This window comes from Cenococcum geophilum (genome assembly GCF_001692895.1).
Source record: "Cenococcum geophilum 1.58 unplaced genomic scaffold K441scaffold_14, whole genome shotgun sequence".
Taxonomy (NCBI): Eukaryota; Fungi; Ascomycota; class Dothideomycetes; order Gloniales; family Gloniaceae; genus Cenococcum; species Cenococcum geophilum.
The window spans coordinates 618,815-640,743 of NW_027137572.1; the positions used below are offsets into that span (position 1 = coordinate 618,815).

The window sequence follows — 21,929 nt, forward strand, 5'->3', positions numbered from 1 at the left end:
TATGTCGCCGCAGCACTAGTATGGCGAGGAGTCTTAAGCTCCTTGTCCTCCCTTATTCTAGAATAAGTATATTAACCAACATCACTATAACCTACTTAAGTAGTCGTTATTGGTAAGTCACCCTATATGACTAACAGTTATAGTATAGATAAAAAATAGTAATAATAAAAGTAATAATAAAAGTAATAATAAAAGTACTATTAAAATTAATAAACTAAACTAATAATTAATATAAGAGGTAGTAGTAGTATATAAATAATAACAATAAAGATAGAAATGGTAGTAATAATAAAACTAGAAATAGCAGTAATAATAAAAATAAGAAATAGTAATAAAAGTAAGAATAATAATCAAGTAACTAAAGTAGTGGTAGGAAATTAGTAGATAAAGTAATAGTATTAAGGTAGTAATAGGGTAGTAATAGGCAGTAGTAGGTAGTAGTAGGTAGTAGTAGGCAGTAGTAGGGTAGTAGTATAGCAGCACTTAGTTTAAAAGGACAAAAGCCTACCGCAGGCGCGAGAAATAGGCTAAATTTCTCGTATTTTAGTAAGCAATTAAGCCCATCTTATACAAGAAACTTATGCTATTAGTATTTACCAAATTACGTACTTATAGGGCCTCCTCCCGTTTATAAATACTCCCTTCTCTATACCTTCCTTTCTTCTTTTCTTCTTTCTTATAAGAGCTAAAGGTGCTCTAATACTCCTCCTTAGTCCCTATTAAGGGATCTATTAGTTAACGTGGTAATATAAATAGTATTAGATAAGGAAACAGGCAAGAGAGAAGATAGAAAGGACGGAGGAACCTCCAGTAGGTATTAACTGAGTAACGTTAACGGCTGGTTTTCGTTACCTAAAAATTATATTATATAACAATATTTAGGAACGCAAATATATACCCCGTCCTATACTTATACTACTACTAAATATTTTAAATTTTATACTTAGAGCTGCTTATAATAGGTATTCCTAGAAGATCTACTAGTTTAAAGCTCTATAATTAAATGTTATTAATATTTTATATAGGGGTTATCGATTAAGCTTCCGGGATATAATTTTTAAAGTTTAATACTATACCAATATTACAACCTTTTTGTAGTGGCTAAGCCACCCCCTAATCTCCTCCCCCTTCTCCTTTCCCTCCTATTACTTAATGCTAAGCTATTACGTTATTGCCAGGGTGGGTAATAACGTAGTTAATTAATTATATTAGATATTGCTACTATAGCCATACTGCCTCCGCCAGTTAGGGGGAGGGGTCTTAGTATATAGTTATTGTAACGGAACCTTGTAGCAGGAACTACGATGGGCTCGTTATTGGGCTAGGTGTGTAGGTGATGCAAGTTAAAGTCAACAACGTAATAACAACTGGTGGAGTGGTTGCCCAACAGATTAACTCCAATTGTATTCTGAGAATCACTACGAAGGAGAGAACTATCTGGGTAGGGACTGTGGTCCTTTAAATACATAACCGTACTCCTAAGAAATCCCCTTTGTACGTGAGGTACGTGTTGTACGTGTTGTACGTACGTTCCCTTCGTACACTGCGTACACCGCGTACAACGTCATGTGACCTCGGTTACCATTCCTCGTCACATGGCTCTATCGGCTCCATCCTGGACCGTGCCTGAATTAACCAACTAGCTTCTTCCGACTCTTCTCCAAGTAGTCGTAACATCGTACTTAAAGCGTCCGTAACAGTTATATCTCTTCTTATACGTATATTTAATTAAGTTAGGGTAGTAAACTTACTTTACTTCCAGCCATATAGCGATTTAGTTATTAGGTATTAAAAATATTTAGTATATAAAGCTTTAGATTAGAATTATAATCTACTATATTAGATCCTACGTAAAGGGCTCTATATTAAAGCTCTACAGTCTAAATATATACTAGATCTGTAACTAATATAATCTTTAAGCCTAGCTTAAGTAGGGCGCCTTAGTTACTATAGTAGATTACCTAGTAGTGACCAAGGCGCCTTAATTTTACTATTACTTATAAATTAAGCAAAAGCTCTATATAGGGGGGTCCTAGGAAGTCTCTCCCTAGAAAACCTCATCTCTAATATATTAATTAAAGTCTATATAATAAAGCTCTAAATTAAGGCTTTATATAACCAACTACCGGACCTTGCATATTATCCTATTCACTAGCGTTAGCACTACCCCCGTATACCTCATATGTCTTATATTACCCTATTTTAACTATATATTAGTCTCCCCTTTTATCTTATTCCTTATACCTTCCTCATGTATATATAGACGCTTTAGAGCTACATTTACAATTAAGTTGCTTGTTTAATTCCTATACTATAAAAGCTTATAGTTATAAGCCCGGATCGCACTACCTATACTACTATTAATCTACTACCTTTGCAAGTGTCTTAAGCTTCTTTAAATATTAAACCAGTCTACTATAATAACTAGTTTACCATAATAACCAGTCTACTACAGACGCTCTACTAACCAGTCTATAGTTATTACGCTATAGGCAACCAACACTATAACTAGTCTACAGCTATTAGCTGCAGACGGCCTCTGCTAGACATTAAATAAACGGACAATTAACCTTAACCGACGACCGTATAACTGACTAACGGACGAACCGATAAATCAAATTAAAGGTTTAAAATGTTAAAATAAGGTTTTCGCTAAGCCACTAATTGGACCCTGCCTGACCCTATAAATTCTTAAAAAGATAACTATAAACGAATTAAAAGTTAACCTTATCCTTAACTAGCCATTTAATTGGATTTAATAGTTCTTTGTTATCTAAGATATAGCTAAAACTAATAAGGTATGGCAGTATATGGACTTAGCTAAAAAGAAAGATAAGCTTCTAAAGCTGGACCTACCGAATTGGCCCTTACTAAAGGACGTACTACCCACGGCTATATTAATAGCTTAGCTAGACCAACACCAACTTACAGCCTATAATTAACTATACGCCAAATATAAGGACGATCTATAAATACACTAAAAGCAAAAATAGGCAATAAACAATATTAGCAACTATATCGTTCGCACTATATCGGTAGCCTACCTTCCCCTTATTAACGGCCTTAACACGGTACATAAACAGCTTCAAGCATTAAAAACTACATTAGCCCCTACCACCTTAGGTTAAAAGCATGACGTTCTTAATTAATATACGGCTCTAAAAGCCTATAATATAATATAGAGCATTAATAAATAGTTAAATAGCTGGCGGAATATCTATAAGCTTACGGAATAATTAGAGCTACTAGACGTATAGGGGTTTAGGGCACACTACGATTTCATTCGGGTAATTAAGCCCATTTCTTCTAGCTTCGCAGGAGCACTAGAAGTAGATCTTATTAGGAAAAAACGGAAGGATAAAGCCGCCCTATCTATTATTAATCTAATTAAGGAATTTAAGGAACACTACTGCATATAGCAAGTAGTATTATCCTCTGCTACTACTACCAATAGCTCTGCATTTATAACCGTTTAAAATTTAAATTTAAATTTAGATTCCAATTCCAATTTATAATGGCATAAGAAATGCATTTATTATTTACACGCTTGCGGAGAAGAGGATTAATTAATCTAATTGGTGGGTACGGGCTCAAAGGCATCAATTGAGAATGGGTATATTCGCAAGGCCATTTGTAGGGGATTGCCCTGCCTTAACTAAACGTGATGCCCATAGACCCGTGCGCAAGCATATCGCTACAGTATCTATTTACAAAGCCCAAAATATACAACCAAAGAAAAAGGTATAGGTAGGAGGGAAAGCAAGCAAGCAAGGCTTAATTTTGTAAATGTTAATAATATTAGTATTACTAAGATGTAGGGGTGCTACTATAGTGCTCGCTTAGCCATATAGATATATCTATCTATTATTTATACGCTTGCGGAGAAGAGGATTAATTAATCTAATTAGTGGGTATAGGCTTAAAGGCATTAATTAAGAATGGGTATATTTATAAGGCCATTTGTAGGGGATTATCCTACCTTAACTAAACGTAATATCTATAGACCTAGAAGCGCAGCGCCCATACCACATAAGGTAGAGTAGGGGGAAGAAAAAATAAAAAATAAAAAAGGGGGGGAAAGGAGAGATTTAAGTTAATATATTAGAGTGCCAAAATAGGTACTCCTACACGCCATTATGCCTAAATACCTTCGCCTATTATATCTAGGGCGAATAACAATAAGAACGGTATTGGTGTTCCATATTAGAAGTTTACACTTAGCAAAATAGGTCTTTTAGGGATAATAAACAGTAAAGCTAGAACGCTTATAAGGACCACCGGCCCAGTTGCTATATTTGGCCGTCCGTAAAACCGTTATCTTAAGCGTATTAAGTAGCATCTTTCTAAAACAAGTGTCTATTATAGAGCTTAAAGTAGAGGCCAAGAGTGGCAACTTTATACTTTAGCTTATTCTTAACCGCGTAGCTCATAAAGGCCGATCTCTTAAAGTAAAAAAGAGAGTCGTTTCCGGGTTAGGGGTTATTTTTAAATAGGTATTTTATAGCTCAAACTGCGCATTTAGGTTGCCCTAAAGCGGCAATTATAATTAAGACTCCTTAGTAATTAACGTCCGTTTTATTACGCTTTAGACATAATATTATATAGTCCTCTACTAGCGTTATATTATTTCTAGTACATTTTATAGCAGAGAAGGCGTGGCTATCTTTCTAAGCCTTAGTATAGGTAATCTTGCCTAGATAAAGGAATCCTATAAAGGCCGTAGTAACAGCAGCGTTAAAGTTAAGATCCTTAACGGATTGGGTATTTAGGGTAACCAATTAGGCGAGGATATCTTTAGTAATTAGCAATTTTTTAGCCGTAGTAAAGGGATTTATAGATGTTATACTATCTAGGATCCTCTTAATAATAGGATTATTAAAGACGGAGGTGTTATAATTAGCGTTAATATAGTGGGATTAAATTGCGGAGATATAGGCTCTAACTATAGTAGGCTTAATACGGCTTATTCCTAGACTAGTATTACCAAAAATCCGTTAGGTAATCCATTCTCCTAGGTAATAGAGGGGCGCTAGGTACTTTACCGCTCTATAAAGGTCGCAGTAGCCCTCCTAACTCTTAATTACGGGATAGTATAAATCTCTTATTCTATTAGAGAGGCCGTACTATAATAGTTAGCCGAAGTATTCTAAGGGGGCTTTTACCTTAATCCAGAAATTAAGTAGGGGGTCTTTAAGAGGGACTAGGTCTCCTATTTTAGCGTTAGATTAAATATAATAAAGAAGCGTATAGTAACGGTAAATTAGAAGTATCCTAATGCGGGTATAGTAATAACACCCTATTGCGATTAAAACGAGATAGAGCATTAGCTAGCCTGTTTTCTATAGAGGAAACCTACTTCGTATAAAGCGTAATATTATAGGCTACGGCTAATTAGAGGATCTTACGGAGCGGGTAATTACCCAGTCCTTTTACTACTATATTCTAGAATCCTAAGAGTGCTATTATATTATCTATATAGATATAGACTAAGCTATACTCCTACTATATTGCCTAGAGCTAGAATAAGGTCGTAATTGCTCAAACCTCCCACTCATTAATTAAGGCAAGGCGGTATTCTACATTAGGGTAGCAGCTTAAAGAATTATCTTAGGGTAGAGATACTAAATAGGGCGGCTATATTATCCCTTAAGAATTCTTAAGAAAGAAGAAGGCCCTATAACTAAGAATCCTAAATACATCTAAGAAGAGATAAAATTGTTTTTAATCCGTATCGTTAAAGAAGAGGATACTATTTAAAAGGGTAAGAGTATCCCTCCACCATAACAAGTCTTAGCAAAGTTTAGCTATTAGCCGTTAGTGAGGATAACTACCTACCTTTATAAAAGTGGAGATAAACTCCCAGATAGAGCGGTTATATAAACACCTAAGCCTAATTACCTAGGCGCTCTAAGTAAGTCTACTAGCTAGTTTTTAACTCTAAACTAGCGTTAGGGATCTACTACTTAATGCTTTATTAATCTCCTTAATCGTAGTAGCCTATTTTAAAGGAGAAAGACGTAGCTTAGACTTTAGAGTATCTATAATATAACCTAGGACTTCAGCTATAGTGCCTTTAATATTCTTTAATTCATTTTATAGGATGCCTAATTTATTGCTTAATTAGTTATATACACTAAGCAATTAAGGGAGAATAGAAGCGTTAAAGAGTATAAAGATAAAGTTATTTAGATAGTGCTTTAAGACGGCGTTTGGGATATGTTAGATAAGTATCCAGTAGAATCCCTCTATAAAAAGATTAAATAAAAAGGGTGCAGTTCGAAGGCCAAATAAGAGGCAATATTTAAAATACACTATACCCTTCTAGGAGAACCCTATAAGGCGTTAAGCTTTAATAGAAAGTAGGATATTCCAAAAGGCGTCCTTAATGTCCCTTTTAACAATTATATAACTACGGCCTGCATATATAACGTATTAGAGAACCTAATTAACTGTTAAATATTATAGTATAGCGAATGCTATAGGGATTAAGTCGTTAACAGATTAGCTAGATAGTAAGGATAAGTTATAAATACGGCGCTATCCCCTATTTGCTTTAGGTACTAAACCTAGCAGCAAGAATATAACGGAAGACGTTGCCATTATAATCCTACCTATGTCTAGATCGGCGCTAATCTTCTCTAAGATTAGGACCGTATTTGCGGCTATTAAGGCTTAATTCTTCTAGAAGAGGAGCTTAATTTCTAGGTCTACCCCAATCTAGTATCCAAACTTTAAGATACCGATAATATTGCGTTAGAGGTTGCTGGGGTATAAAGATAGATAACGCCCCCACGCTTAAATAATTAAGGGGGAGGGAGAGTCCTGTAGAGGAGAGGAGGGCAGGAAGACTGGAAATAATAGTATAGTATTTAGCCTACCTATACTATAAGGGTAGAGCATAGTTTTAGCGGAGTATAGGTATAGCTTAATAAAATCCTCTTCCTTTTCTTCCTTTTCCTTATTAACACTTTCCTCTAGTAATTGCTACTTATAATTTCTCGCAGTATACGGGCCACCGTACTTACTGCAGGTATATAGGAACTTGTAATCCTTACCTAGGTTACACTTCCCTCTATTAAAGCTATAATAAGTCCTTAAGATATTAATGCTTACTTACGCGCGTTTTAAGATAAATGCGGATTTATAAGTACTGGGATTGCAATAGATATCTAGGAAGTTACTAAAGATCTTCTAGTTAGCTGGCTCTAACTGGTTCTTTTAAATAACTATAGAGTGGTGCTCCAAGGCCATAGTCATTAAGGGAGTAATTTAGTAGGTGGTAGATAGCTAGATAACTTAATTATAGAAAGCAAGCATTTAGGGAATAAGATCTACTGAAAGATTATTATATAGTTAAGGAAGCCCTCTACCTACACTTTAACGGACGGGTAGTCCTTTATTATCCCTTCTTTCGGTCTTATAGAAAGGACGCTATTAACGATAAGGATATTATTTTAAGGCTTAGACTAGAGCTAGTATATCTAGAGGCGAGAGAGGTTATTAGGCAAGAAAGTACCCTAAAATACCTTAAGTATCTCTTTATTCGGGACGCCAGGGAGAAAGGTATTTAGGATATTAGCTATAGATAGAAGTAACTTACCTAGTTTATTAATTAGGGTTAAGAATAACACTGCTATAGCTAATCTCGCTATTACTATAGCAAGGCTTAATATATAGAGTTTAGTCGCCCGATCTTCCTATTCTTTTTAGACGCGTAGCATTTTAGTACAGTCCTTCTATTCCTAAAGGAGTCTTATTTTCTAGTTAGTTGCCTAGTCCTTAACCTCCTTTACCTAAGCTCTTCTAATCCTTAGGTCCTTCTTATATAGTTACTAGAGCCGTTCTTTAGCTTTTTTAGCGGCTAAAGTCTTGCGTTAAGCCGCGGAGAGAGGCGCCATTATAGAGGATAGAGACTATAACGCCGGCGTATCGCCTAAAGGTGTAGGGGAAGGTAAGGGAGACTGGTAGGTAACCTCTGAGGAGTTTAGCTTATCAAGTGTGTCATCGTTAGTTAAGTTTTTAAGGTTTTTACGGATAATTCGCAAAGGTTTAGACGAGCGTATAGGTCGTTAAGTCATTAACAGCAATAATTAATTATTAGAAATTGAGTAAATAAGGCATTAGCTTTTAAATGAGACTAATATGGAAAGCAAGCAAGTAAGGCTCAATTTTGTGAATGTTAATAATGTTAGTGTTGCTGAGATGCAGGGGTGCTGCTGCAGTGCTCGCTTAGCCACATAGACATGTCCATATATGGCCTCGTACAACGATATAACAACTACTACTATATTATTAAATATAAACGCCCTTAAGGATAGAAACTAAGGCTAGACATTTAAAAGAAAATAGATAAAATAATCTCGTCTATACCTTGGGTTAGACCTATAATTAAATAGATTTAAAAAGAAGAATATAGAATTTATAATTAATTTTAATTCTAAAACCCTACCTTTTACAACACTAACTAGCCATGCTGCTGTATTTAGTACTGGTTAAACTCCATTTAAACTCTAGAATACCTAGATACTTAACCCTAGCGTAAATACGCACGTCTGCAATAATAAAGAAGACTTTACCTTCTCCTACCTAGTAGCAGAAGACGATTACCTAATTACTAGTAGAAATTTAAAAAAAATATAAGCTTATAGAACAGTAATGATTACCATTAATATACCTAATAGGAAGTTAAAAATGAAGCTGTCCTATATAGCATTGGTACCCACTATATTTATAAATATTATAGCACTATTAAGGGCTACTACTAACAATATCCATTTTAACTTAGGACGGAACTTGCCACTAGGCGCTAATACACAAAGAGCCTACGAATTCCCTAGAATCAACTAAATTAGTATTCTCAACCCTTAAGAGATACTAGCCTACATCGGCACCAGATCCGCCTATATTGGCACTAGTTACGACAACCGCAACGTTACTAAATACGATATCTATATCGTCACTAAAGTCACCAAATGCATCGCAGCCGGCAGCTCGTGCGAGGACCTATTAAAGATATAAGAGGCAATTCAAATCAGGCAATAAGCTTCATAAGCACCTAAGAGAAAGCTATATATACAGCCAGCAGTAACAAGAGACTCAGCTAAACACAACGGCTATATCTGAAACCTCACCATATTAAACGATGTCACCATCACTCAACCAGAATCAAACGACTGCCTCAAATGTAAATTAAACTACTACACCATAAGGACTTCAAGACAATATCTTAGATACAATTAAAGCAATTCCTACCCAGCCAAGCAGTTTACTAGAACCGCTCCAAATGCTAACAAAATCTCGGCCAAACCCTCTACCAACTGCCTTACCAAGATCTATTATAATATTCGCAATATCCACAATACTTGCAATATCCGCAATATCTTTACAATTACCCTACTCCTAAAGTGTATCTAAATTTCCTATTTTAGTACAATTCTCTACCTTTATTTATTTTCTATAGCTTTAACTACACCGTTAAATCTAGGGGGGTGTATAACCGACTACCGGACCTTGCATATTACCCTGTTCACTAGCGTCAGCACTACCCCCATATACCTCGTATATCTTATATTACCCTGTTTCGACTACATATTAGTCTCCCCTTTTATCTTATTCCTTATACCTTCCTCGTGTATATATAGACGCTTTAGAGCTACATTTACAATCAAGTTGCTTGTTCAATTCCACACTGCAAAGGCTTACACTTTAGGTTAATTAATTGGCTTATTACTTATAAACTCGGGTCAAAATTTTCGTTGGGGGGTACCAACGATCCGCATGTTAAGCTACGGTACACGGTCCACCTCGGTAGTGCCTTGGCGTTGTATTGCTCAGGTGTTGACCCGTTCAGATATGTCACGCAGTCGAGTCTACCTATTCCTCCAGCACAGCAACGTGCATGACTTACTCCAGATTACCATCTTTCAGCCCAAAAATTGAGAGCTATCTGCCGCCACTTCTCCTAAAACATGTCCCAGCCTGACCAGGGATCACCAGATCCTCATGTGTCATATCTGGTGAACCACCAGTGGGCTCATCCGGTAGTTAACCCCTATGTCAAGGTAAAGCGACTGTGTTAAGCGATGCAGAATCTGTTCTATAACTATCAGAGGCTGGACACACCATCGAGCTTTCGACTTTTGCGAATTGGATGTCCTCCTGATGATACGAACGCTCAGTGCCATTACTCGTTGATTCAGACAACATTCGATCAAGCTCCCCCTTACGAGACTCTTTCCTATGTATGGGGTACGACTGATCGGAGTGAGATGGTGACACTTGGGAACGGCAAGTTTCTGCGCATCACAAAGCTATTGAAAGAAGCTCTAGCTTTCGTGGAAAGACAATGTTCGGCCGGATATCTGTGGATCGATCAGATTTGTATTGATCAAGACGACAGGAACGAGCGAGGTCATCAAGTTAAGCTTATGGGCCAGATATACACTTCGTGTTCTCGTGTTCTTGTATGGCTTGGTCGAATGACCAAATTCGACGCTGAACTTTCCTTTGCAGACGATCTTGAGCAGAGCCAATCATCAAAAGACACATTGGTCCCAAAAATTTCAACCATGAGGCATCTTATACACCGTTTGCGCAAGGTGACTGGATCTGGCGGATCCTCTACGGGAAGTTTCTGGCTTGAAATATTGCAGTCACCGTGGTTCCAAAGAGCATGGGTCTTCCAGGAAATTGTGCTACCCCCGTCAGCATTGTTCATCCTGGCCACGATGTCGACGCTTCCGCATCAAGCGCTTACTATATCTCTTTCGGAACTTCATACAATGGTTAATCTCCAACCTATGGGTATAGATGGGGCTGACGCAGTAGTTAACACCATACGCATCATGTATCGTCGTTGCAGTGAACAGCGCAGAAAAAATGATCATCCTCACTCGTCCATTGAGCAGACGTTGTCTCTCTTAGCACCCCGGGCGAAAACATCAGAGCAGCTCGATCGACTTTATGCGTTCTTCGGGCTTAATTTAGATGCCTGTATCAATCTGACACCATCGTACAATTCTTCCCTAGAGGTAGCTATGATCGATACCGCTACCTCGATAATAGAGGGAACCTGTAGCTTAGATCTCTTCGAAGTTATTCCCAGGGCTGTGGAGTATACAATATACAACGTAGGAATTCCGACCTGGACGCCAGATTTCCGAGAAGAGCAACTCGTTATACCGTTTAAACGATCAAATGCCGACTTTCGACAACTTGCCAAATCATTCCCCAAGCTGTGTCCTCTATTCATCCCTACTCAAACCACATACTACCGTGGCACGGTTTACTGCGCGGGTGAGGAGAAGCGGATGATACAGGCTCACGGATTTGTTCTCGACCATGTCGACACCAAAATAGGCTCTCTATCATCTCGAACAACTATTGAGACCCATCTCAATGCACTGTTGAAGCGCTGCAAGAAGGCTTGGAACAAGATAAAGTGGTCTGTTGAACACAAAGACTCTTTAGCGTCAAGACATAAACGTAAAAGTACTGGACTTGCTGAATTCACCGTTGACCTTGGCTTTGCTCCGATACCTACCATAGATAAACTGTACCAGGTGCTCGCTGCAGAAGGCTGTTGCGCACTGAGCTATGAACATCTTCCGCCTTGCCCATCCGATTCCACAGAAAATGTATCATCGACAAAGCACACCATGATGATGCAAGTCATGCGTGGTCGCACTCTGTGGATGACACGATCTGGTCGATTCGCGCTAGGAAGCTATTTGCGTTGTGGAGATCATATTTGCCTTGCTTATGGATGCTCGAATCCAATAGCGCTTAGAGGCGAGCATGAGATGACTAAAGTCTTGGGAACCTGTTTTCTGGAAGAATGGATGGACCCATGGAGTAACGGGAATATCGCAAGGGCAGAAAAGGAATTTGCTAGCACTGTGTTTCACATAATATGACTGGTCATTACGTACTTATTGGGGCGTACCTATGCTTTCCGTATGTTTCCCAGCGCTGATACCACGAGTTGTTAAAACTCGATATCAATCGTTGAAGGATGAACTAGTGCCTTTAGTAAATACTTACTATGTATTAAATTCTGAGAGGGCGAAATGACATGGTAGTCCATGTCTACCATTAAGTAAATACTATTAATAATCCATGGCCAGACTTGCTAATAAACAAACCCCGTTTGCTAGTTTGTTTACTTGTTTGCTTTATAATTAAACAACCAATCAAGCCTAGAGGCCTAATTTTAGCAGTCAATCAAGCCCTATATCGTCTCGTTTGATTGAGTTGGTTTGCTCGTTTGATATATAAGATATAGGTATTATTTTTAGTCAACAGGCGGTTCTTGGTGGTTAAGTTTTGGGTAGTTCTATAATATACCACGATCGTGATATAATATACGCGCCGAAAATAAACACCTAAACGCGTCTTTCTAACTTAACCCTCTAAAGTCTCCTCTTTTACCCACCAATTCCTGTCGCTATACTGCCTATATTATGTCTTCCCATCTTACTAAAGCTAGCCCTATTAATTTAGCAGACAATACGCCTATAATTATGCCCAGCGAAGCCTGCGAAGGTTCCGATACCTCATCAGAATTAACCCCCCTTAAGGACGAATACGAAGGCCTTAATTGGGACCGTATAGAGAGATATCAACGGCCTTATCGAGACCTCCTTAGAACTCCGAGCTTTATATAGGATCATGGCTGGCGGCTCCAGTAAAGATTTGGTAAGAAAATAACCGTTTTCTTATATAAATATTGCCATCTGCATAAGATTAAGGTAACCCTATATAAAACTGGTAGGGCTACTACTTCTGCAGCAGGACACCTTGCTAAGGATATAGATGGCCATCGGGTTAATTCTCGTGGTCCTATTAATTATACAATATCTTAAAAGCGGAAGGCTTCAACTATTCTAGAGCAGATTTAACGAACCCACTATATGTCACAAGCAGTTGCTAATGAGCTTATTAAGTCCTATAACTCTAATATCTTTAAACAAGCAGTTATACTATGGATCGCCGCCGGAAACCACCCTCTATAAGAAGTCGAGTGACCTGAATTTTGAGCCCTAATTGCGGCCGTAGGTGAAGACGCCGAGCTTAATTTATACCAAAACCACGAGTTAATTTACAGTCAAGTTCTTACTAAATATAATGGTAATAAAGGTATAGTAACGGAAGAACTGGCGCAATTAATAACAAGATTTTATATATTATTTAATAGCTGGACAACGCGCGATAAGAAGAAGGCTCTTACTAGTATCTACGTTTACTATTTAGACCATTAAGGCCAGATTTAAGACTTTATACTTGCTCTACTAGAGCAGCTTAGCCCGTATAGCGGCTATAACTACTATAATATTATTAGCAATACCATTGCTAAGTATAATCTTGGTAGTTAAATTGGCTGGTTCGTTATGGATAACGCCCACAATAATAATACCTGTATTAACTTTCTCTTAATAGAGCTTGGATTTAATAAAGAACAACGTTAAGTACGGTGCGCTACTTATATATTTAATCTAGTGGCTTAATCAAGTCTATTTGGAACCGATAAAGATGCGTTTAAGAACGGTGATAAGAACTTAACGGTAGGTAGGCGTTCCCCTACTATTAATATAATTAAAACTAAGACTTCTATAGGAAGAGCAGCAGTTCCTAGAGGAGTGGCGAAAGGAAGGCCCACTTGGAACTCTTATTAATTTTATCTATTTAATCTATTCGCTATAAAAGTACAAATAGTTCTATGCCTTTCAGCGAGAGGAAAACGCTATGCTACCGTACGCCAATTTTAAAGTCCTTAAGCTTGTTAAGCCTGTTAAGACTAGGTAGAATAGTTATTTAATAACATTTAAACGGGCTGTTAAGCTTTAAGGCCCTATTTCCTTAATAATATAGCTTGATATTAATAAATGGAATAGGAAGCTCGCAACAATCGAGTCCAGTTAACGACGTAGAAAGAATCTGAATCCGTATTAGAAGCCTCTTAATTAACCTCTCTACGTGCGAGTCGGCGGCCTTACTTCCTATAATTGGGACGTCATTAAATAATATATTCAGCTTCTTAAGCCGCTTCAGCAAGCTATACTTAAGCTTAAAGGAAGAGGCAAGGCCGGGCGTAATGGCGCAATATAGGAAGTTATCCCTTGCATAGAGTTTTTAATAAGGCACTACGAAGAAGCTAAGGCTTGATTGACTAAGGCGACGACAGAGGATTATCCTAATTAAGAGGTAATTGAGGATTACTACAAAATCAATGTTAATCGCGGGTAGGCGAAGCTTTAAAAATACTACATGGCGCTTAATTAGACGCCTATCTACTACGTAGCTTGCCTACTACACCCTAACCTTAAGCAATTCTGCTAAAACAACTGGAAAGAGAGGCCTAATTAGATAACTAGCTATAACGCTTCCTTCTAGAAGCTCTAGCTTAAGTACAAAGGAAAGAAGCTATGGTCAGCGTAAGCCTCTAAGAAAAATCAGCCTTTGCAATCTGATATTAATGACTTCATTAGAAGCTTTACAGGCACCGCCTTTGCTACAGCACCTTCCTCATCTAACGATTAAGAAGACGAGTATGAGCAGTAGAAGAAACTTAATCCACTAATAGAAGATCACCCACTAGCTCGCAATCTGTTCTTATACTAGAGGATAATAGTAACGGAGTTTCCTAACCTCAGCCAAATGGCGCTTGATATACTAAGTATACCACCATTAAGCTGCGACTACGAACGATCGTTTAGTGAGCTCGGTGATATGCTTAAGCCTTGTCGCTCATAAATACAGCCTAATATTATCGCAGCCTTATAGTGTACGCGAAGCTGGAACCATAACGGCTTTATTAAACGCAGAAAATAACCTTTCCTAATAAGGAAATCGTACACTGGTTCGGACTTAACCAGAGATCGCGCCATTCGATTTAGTTTGCTAACTTTTAAATAGAGCGACGAGTCCTACCCAAATTTTCAACCCCAGCCTCCAACTGCGGTACTATTAAGAGGCGCATCTCCTACTTCAGGAGCTGTTTTGTATACATATAATAATATACAGGGAGGATTGGCTACATAGCCGGATCGATATTACTGCCGTCGTGGAGGCGATCAATTTTTTAGGCAATCTTTTGTATAGGAAAACTCTGCATTAAAGTTGGAGTCACGTGACCTTACCTAACCTTTAAGCCTAGTACAACACCAAACGCCTATTACCAAATTGCAGTATAGAGCTCCTCCTACTGTCGCGTAAAAATGTATAATAATCTGTCCAAACAGTCAAATCTATCCAAACCGTTTGCTAGTTTAATTAACCAAACGAAATAAACAAGCTTAAAGCTTTAAAATATCCAATCAACCAAACCAAAGATCTATGGTTTGAATTGTTTGTTTATTAGCAAGTCTGTCCATAGCACAAAGATCTGTATGGCAACAGCAGAAACGCAAATAGGACAGCCACAATAAATAGTCCTGCGATCCACTCACATGCTCCTTAATTATCGCCATGTGTTACTAGGCACCCTTCGCGAGAGTAGATCAGAGATGGGCGAAGTCGCCTAGATGTAGTCGATGTATTAGACCAGAACGTTCCATCCAAACTCAGTCTCCTCTCTCTTCTCACAATGGCTAGGGCATAGCGAGTGATGAATATGTACAAGCGAGTAGCAGAGACATACGAGCAGCTAGCACTATGCCTATATGCTGTTCTATCTTAGACAAGCTTGTGCCAGCCTTTCCTGAGCAGTATAGTCTCTTCAGTAGTTCCGAATCCCGCTACGCCTATGCCTTACCCATCCTTATCCACTAATTTGCTATATTGGATTCTTATATTAAGTAGATCTTTATTTATCTAGCCTTTCTTATTGTACTTCTAACCTACTATAATAAGGTTCTTTATCTATATTCGCTCTATAGTACTAAATATTACCTATAAAAAGCCCCTGTTAATTACTAACTCTTTATTCTATTATAATAACTAAATACCTATAGCTATAAATAATAAAGCAATTATAAATAAAAGGGTATATAGTAGAATAAAGTTAAGAGGTATAGAAAATTTATATATTATTTAGTACTTAGTAACGTTTACTATACGGAACATTATAGTAGGCTATAATAGTATACTATCTTTATATAGCCGTCTAAGCATAGCGTTTAGCTATTTTAGGTAAAGCTTACTGCTAAGACTGCTGCCTAAGGTGAGTCTAAGTGGTTTTATTATGCGCTCGGCTGCGGGTTTTACTAACGCTTATAATTCGACTTAGTACAGGACGGGTTTAGCGGTAGTATAATTAGCGGTATTTACAGCAGGTGATTGAAGCGTAAAATACTTTAAGCTCGCCCCTGCTAGTAGGGAGGGTGGCCGAGCCGCACTGACTAGACCCTTGTTTTTGTGGATACCCTAGGTAGTGCATGGCCATAATAGAATATATATATATACATACATACGTTTTCGTGGCGTTTCCTAGATACTAGCGTGGTTAAAGCTACGAGCTACTTTATGAAGGAGATAGGATATTTACACCTAAGTAAATAAGATGCAGTAAGTGTATAAGCCGATCTTAATAAGCGAATAGTAAGGATCCTCTCTCATACCTACACCTCTTAACCAACTACTTTGCGAGCCTCTACCTTACGTACCTCCCCTAGTGCGTCGCTGATTAAGAAGTGCACGACACTAAAACAGCCCTACGGACTTAAGGCATTATAAATCACTTATCTGGGTTCGCTCCTACCCCTCGCTATATTATATTTTAATAGTTATATATTACTCTCCTTTTATTTCCTTAGTTAGGTATAGCGTTAAGCTAGGGAGTTAAGGTGCTAATTAAAGGCTTACTGGCTGCTAAATAACCGGTCGCGTTAAGAATCTAATAACCTTAACCCCCTCTATCCTGCCTCCTTTAACTTCCCCTTAACGTACTCTACCGCCTTCTTTAACATAACTATCTCCCCTATATTCGCCCCACTCTTAATATGTTAAGTTAACCCACTTAGCGTAAAAAAGTGCTTTATTATATCCTACACTTCTATTTTGCTAAGGGACAATAGTATAAGAGATAGTGGATAGTGGAATATCTTTAGTATATAGACTGGCGGGGATGAATAACTCTAAAGAGCCTAGATATTGTAGAAAGCCTTATAGTTGGAATATAGCGGATATAAAAATTTAAGGACGAAAGAAAGGCGGGAAGACTGCAGTTTAGTAAATTGCCTAGAAGTGGGAGGGCTATTAGTACTAGTGTTAGGTGTAAATATAATGCTCCCTATTAGAGATAAAGAGGAGTACTTAGCTTTAAGTATCTCTAGCTCCGTCTCTACTAGGGCGCCGTCGTTGCAGGTAATTAGGTAATTAATATTCTTTTCTTAAACAACCTTGTTTAGTTTTTACTATATTATCTTTAAGCGGCAGGACCCGCTCTTAAGGTAATAGAGCAGTGCCGAAGGATAATTAAAGCGCTTTTTATATTTCTTATAAGCTATATTAGATATTACTAAGGGAGTAGTAAACTATTAAGGACTAGTATTAGAGCAGGGCTATTTTGTTAACAAACTCCTAGTTATACTTTTTATATATACGCTTATAGCATAAGGGAGGAGCATAGACTTTAGTAGTGAGATACTGTTATAAAGCGGGCTCGTTAGCGAAGTTTTAGTTATAGTTATAGTAGCAGAACTCTGTTACAGAGGCCGAGGAGCGTAGGTTATAGTTCCTATAGAAACTATATCCTATAGACCTTTTATACGCTTAAAAGGATATATAGCTAGTAAAGTCCGCCTAGTTATAGATAGGGTAGGGGTTAGAGTAATATATAGAGCGGTAGTTAGTAAGGGCTCTAATATAAGGAAAGAATTAATTGCATTCTTTATAGTGTATTAGGGGTAATCCTTTACATATAGAGTCCTTATTATAGGTTAAGAAAGATAGAAATAGACGGCCTAGTAATACGGAGAAGTTAATTACAATTCTAATATTAAGGCAATGTTTGGTTATCTAGTACTGTTTAAGTGCATTATAGTTGCATAAAGGCATTTTAATATAAGAAACTATAGTAATAAACGTTAAATTTAAAGTTTAGAAAGAGTAGGGTAAAGACATATTAGGTCCTATAGGAAACCTTTTATACGGTATAAGATATACCTAAGAAAAGTTCTAAGTAGGGTTTTAGCTCGGACTAAACAGTTTTTAAAAGAATAAAATCTCTAATAAGGTCTAAAATGGGACCCTTTACTCGGTATATTAATTATACAGTTACAGTCCCCACTAATAATTACAGATAAAAATATCTTAAAAATTAATAGGTAATTCCTTTTAAATAAGACTGCCTTTTTACTAACGTAAAATATTTAATAAAAATATATTCTAGATAGGCGTAAGTAAAGGTAATAAAGTATTAGATATCTTACTTTACATACCTTACCTATAATTTGCTATTAGCGTATAATAATAGTATCTCTATATTCTAGTTTGCAGAGTTAATTAACAATTGCCTATAATATATATTATGCTAATTTAAATAGTCCCCTTTACTAAAGAGTACTAAGTAGCAAACTAGGTTCTATTATAATCTTATTTTACCTTTTCTAAACTATAAGAATAAGGATCTTCTGGCTATAGGTGCTATATAGTACGGTTAATTTATATATTCCTTCCGCTAGTATATTTTGTCCTACTATTATTAATAAAAGCTAGCTAATAGAGTTAACAGGATTAAGGCTCTGTAATTATACCTATTTATATACAATCTACCTTTTATAGGACGTTACCAGTAAAAGGAATAGCTAAGTAGCGTTTTCTAGATACTAAGCTCTGCTATATATAGCCCAGTTATTCCATTAATTATTTTCTTCTATATTTCTACCAAATTTAGTATATTTTAATAAGGGTGTAGCTAGAGCAGGTCGGCCACCCTCCCTACTAGCGTAATTAATATATTTATCCGCTTCTTTTAGAACCTAAGTATAATAAATCTTTAAGCCTAAACGTAGTTCTATTACTAGCTATCTTATTACTAATTTAGAGGATTTTAAAAGCTTCGCCTTATATAGTAGTAAATTACCTAATTATATATTTACGTTTATCCCTAAACCCCTCTATAAAATAGAGATATAAAGAAAAATAATAAATAATTAGTTATAGGTAATATAAAAATATAAGTTATATTTATAATATTAAAAGATTATAGCAAATATTTAATTTAATAATATTGTTGGAATATAGGAGTAGACAAAGAAGACAGCACGGCTAGTAGTTATTTGTTTTACGTGTTACGTATATAAAATATATAAACTACGCAAAACGCGTATATATTATTAAACACTACACTATAAAATAGAACCTTAAGAATCTAACTATACACTGCACTGCACGTATATTACGTTTATTACACCATATTAAAGTATCCTAATACTAATTAGTGAGCGCGCACAGATTAGGAAACACGTAGATAACTTAGAAGATAGTTATACTATCCACCTTACAGCAGATTAGAAGATAGTTATACTTATCCACCTTTCCTATTAGCCTATTTTAGTTAAAGAAAAGAAGAGAAACTACTTAAAAGTACTTATCTGGTATCCACAACAACTTCTAAATATCTCGTTCTATCTACGGAGGTGCGTTTCAAAAGTCTTCGCCGCCCCTTGTTGGGCGGTCTTATGGGCGGTGACTCCCTGAGGTTGGTAGGGTAACGGGCTAGAAGCCGCCCAATGGCGCCTTTAAGGTCCCCCAGAACCGGCTTAAAATGCGCCCAATTTTCGGCTATATGTGGGCTCTTTAGGCTCAACCTAGGCAGGGCCGGCAAAGACTTTTGAAACGCACCTCCGTATTCTAAAAGATTACTACGTAAAATATCTTACCCCTTACCTAACTTAAACAACTTAACTACCTCCTTAACCGCCTCCTTAACCACTCCCCTACCTCTACCCTATAAATACCCTTACTTACCTAAATAATATATAAAATATAAGATGTTAGGAATAGAGAAAGATTAGAAGGAAGAAGCAGCTAAATAGGAAGATGGAATTAACCTAACGGAAGCCTCTAAAGATAAACTAACTAACTACTTATAATGTAAGATGTATATATACATAGAGATATACAACTAGCTAGACTTAATACTCTAGGAATTATTTTAGGGAGATTTTAAGGATTTTACGGTTAATATCTTTACGCAAATCCCCTTATACTAGCTTTAGCAACTATATAACTACCTAAATATTAAAGGAGTATAGGTTAATGTTAACTATAAATAAGGCAAAATGCTCCCTTAGTCTTTATATAATATAGTATAAGAAAAAAACCAAACTAAATAGAGTATAGAGATAATTAAATTAGCTAATAATAAGTATAAACCAACGCTATCTAGATTAATTAAGGTATATACAATAAAGGGTACTTTAGAGGAGCAATAATAAGCTAAAGCTACCGCAACCCAACTAACTGGTACACTAACTACCTCTACTTTTATATTAACTGCTATACCTTAACCTATAAATACCTTTACTTTTATACCATCTGTTACACCTTAACCTATAATAATATAATAACTCTATATACAACCCACAAACGAGGAGAACTGCCCTATTACTGCAACCGGTTATAGTAAGAAAATTATAAATATAGTTAAGATATACACAGAGGAGTAAAAATATAGTAGTATAAACAAAAGCCTTAACTATAAATTAACAATATTCTATAATATCTGTAATTAAGCGGACGTACCATAAGAAGCTTACCTTAAGGCATTCCCTACTATATTAAAAGGACTAGCTTTAGACCACTTCTATATAAACTAACTATCCCGCCTACTATTTGCCAAAGTCTATAAGCACCTTTAGAATTTCTTTAAAGGACTAAGATTTTAACGCAAGAACCTAAATAAGTAGAATACTATTATACTTATAACGGCAATAGTAGGAAATATAAATAAGGCTATAAGCAAATGCCTCTAATTATTAATTTATAGACTTTATTAACTACAGTATAGCCTTAAGCCCACCTTATAAACTATAGACTTCCTTTATAACAAAATCGTCACTTTTTACCAGGGAGTATTAGTATATAGATATATAGTCTCTAACCCACTAGACAACTTTAGAGCCCTTATTAATAAACTTTAATCGTCTATTATAGTATATAAGAAAGAGTATATAGAGAAGACATAAGCTTTCTTTACGGACTAATAATTCTATAAAAGAGATAATAACTATAACCGTAATAACCGTAGTAACCGTAGCAACCCCCTATATAACCGCAACCGATAGAAACCACGTTACTTTATATATAATAGGGAAGGATATCGCTTATAGAAATATATTAAGGAGAAGTAAGAAGAGTCTAAGACTAGGTTTAAAAATAAGTTTAAGGACCACCTTTAGGAATAAATAAAGCAATATATTATAGACTACAAAGGCAACGATAATAAGGATAACGACTTAGATAATAAAATCACTAACGTATTTAACGCCCTAGTAGTTAATATAGACCCCAGCACCCTATTAGACAAAGACGACCAGGCTATAGCATATTACACTTTATACGGCAAGATTAAACTAGATAATATAACCGCTATAGCTTTAGAACTGGCCAACAGAGCATACAGCCACGCAGTTATAACTATTAATACTATAATAAATGCATTCCTTACTAATATAAACCTGTTTGCGTATAATATAACCTTATACTACACCTCTATAAAGTTTATAAGTATAATAATTAACACTAGAGCCTCTAAACGTTCTACGGCAAAATACGGTTAGTTTCTTATACTTTAGAAGATTAATAAAGTACAGTTAAACAAGTCTATAAAAGGTACAGTTAGCGTACAGTTTGGAATAGGCTCTATATCTTCCATTGGTTCTATTAAGGTAACTATACTAATAGGCACAGTAGAGTTCCACGTTATTAAAGTCAACACCCCTTTCTTATTTTGCCTAGCGGATATAGACAACTTATAAGTATACTTT

The 21,929-nt window shown here is 36.4% G+C and overlaps 1 protein-coding gene across 1 annotated transcript; it reads left to right on the plus strand.

Annotated features, from left to right (window-relative positions):
- Positions 1-9,968: 9,968 nt before the first annotated feature.
- Positions 9,969-11,921, plus strand: K441DRAFT_695130 (HET-domain-containing protein; the record flags this gene model as incomplete). Its single annotated transcript, XM_067652787.1, has 2 exons — positions 9,969-10,061; positions 10,179-11,921. The coding sequence occupies 2 exons, from the start codon at positions 9,969-9,971 to the stop codon at positions 11,913-11,915; spliced, it is 1,830 nt and encodes a 609-aa protein (XP_067505615.1). The 3' UTR covers positions 11,916-11,921.
- Between the last annotated feature and the right edge of the window lie 10,008 nt (positions 11,922-21,929).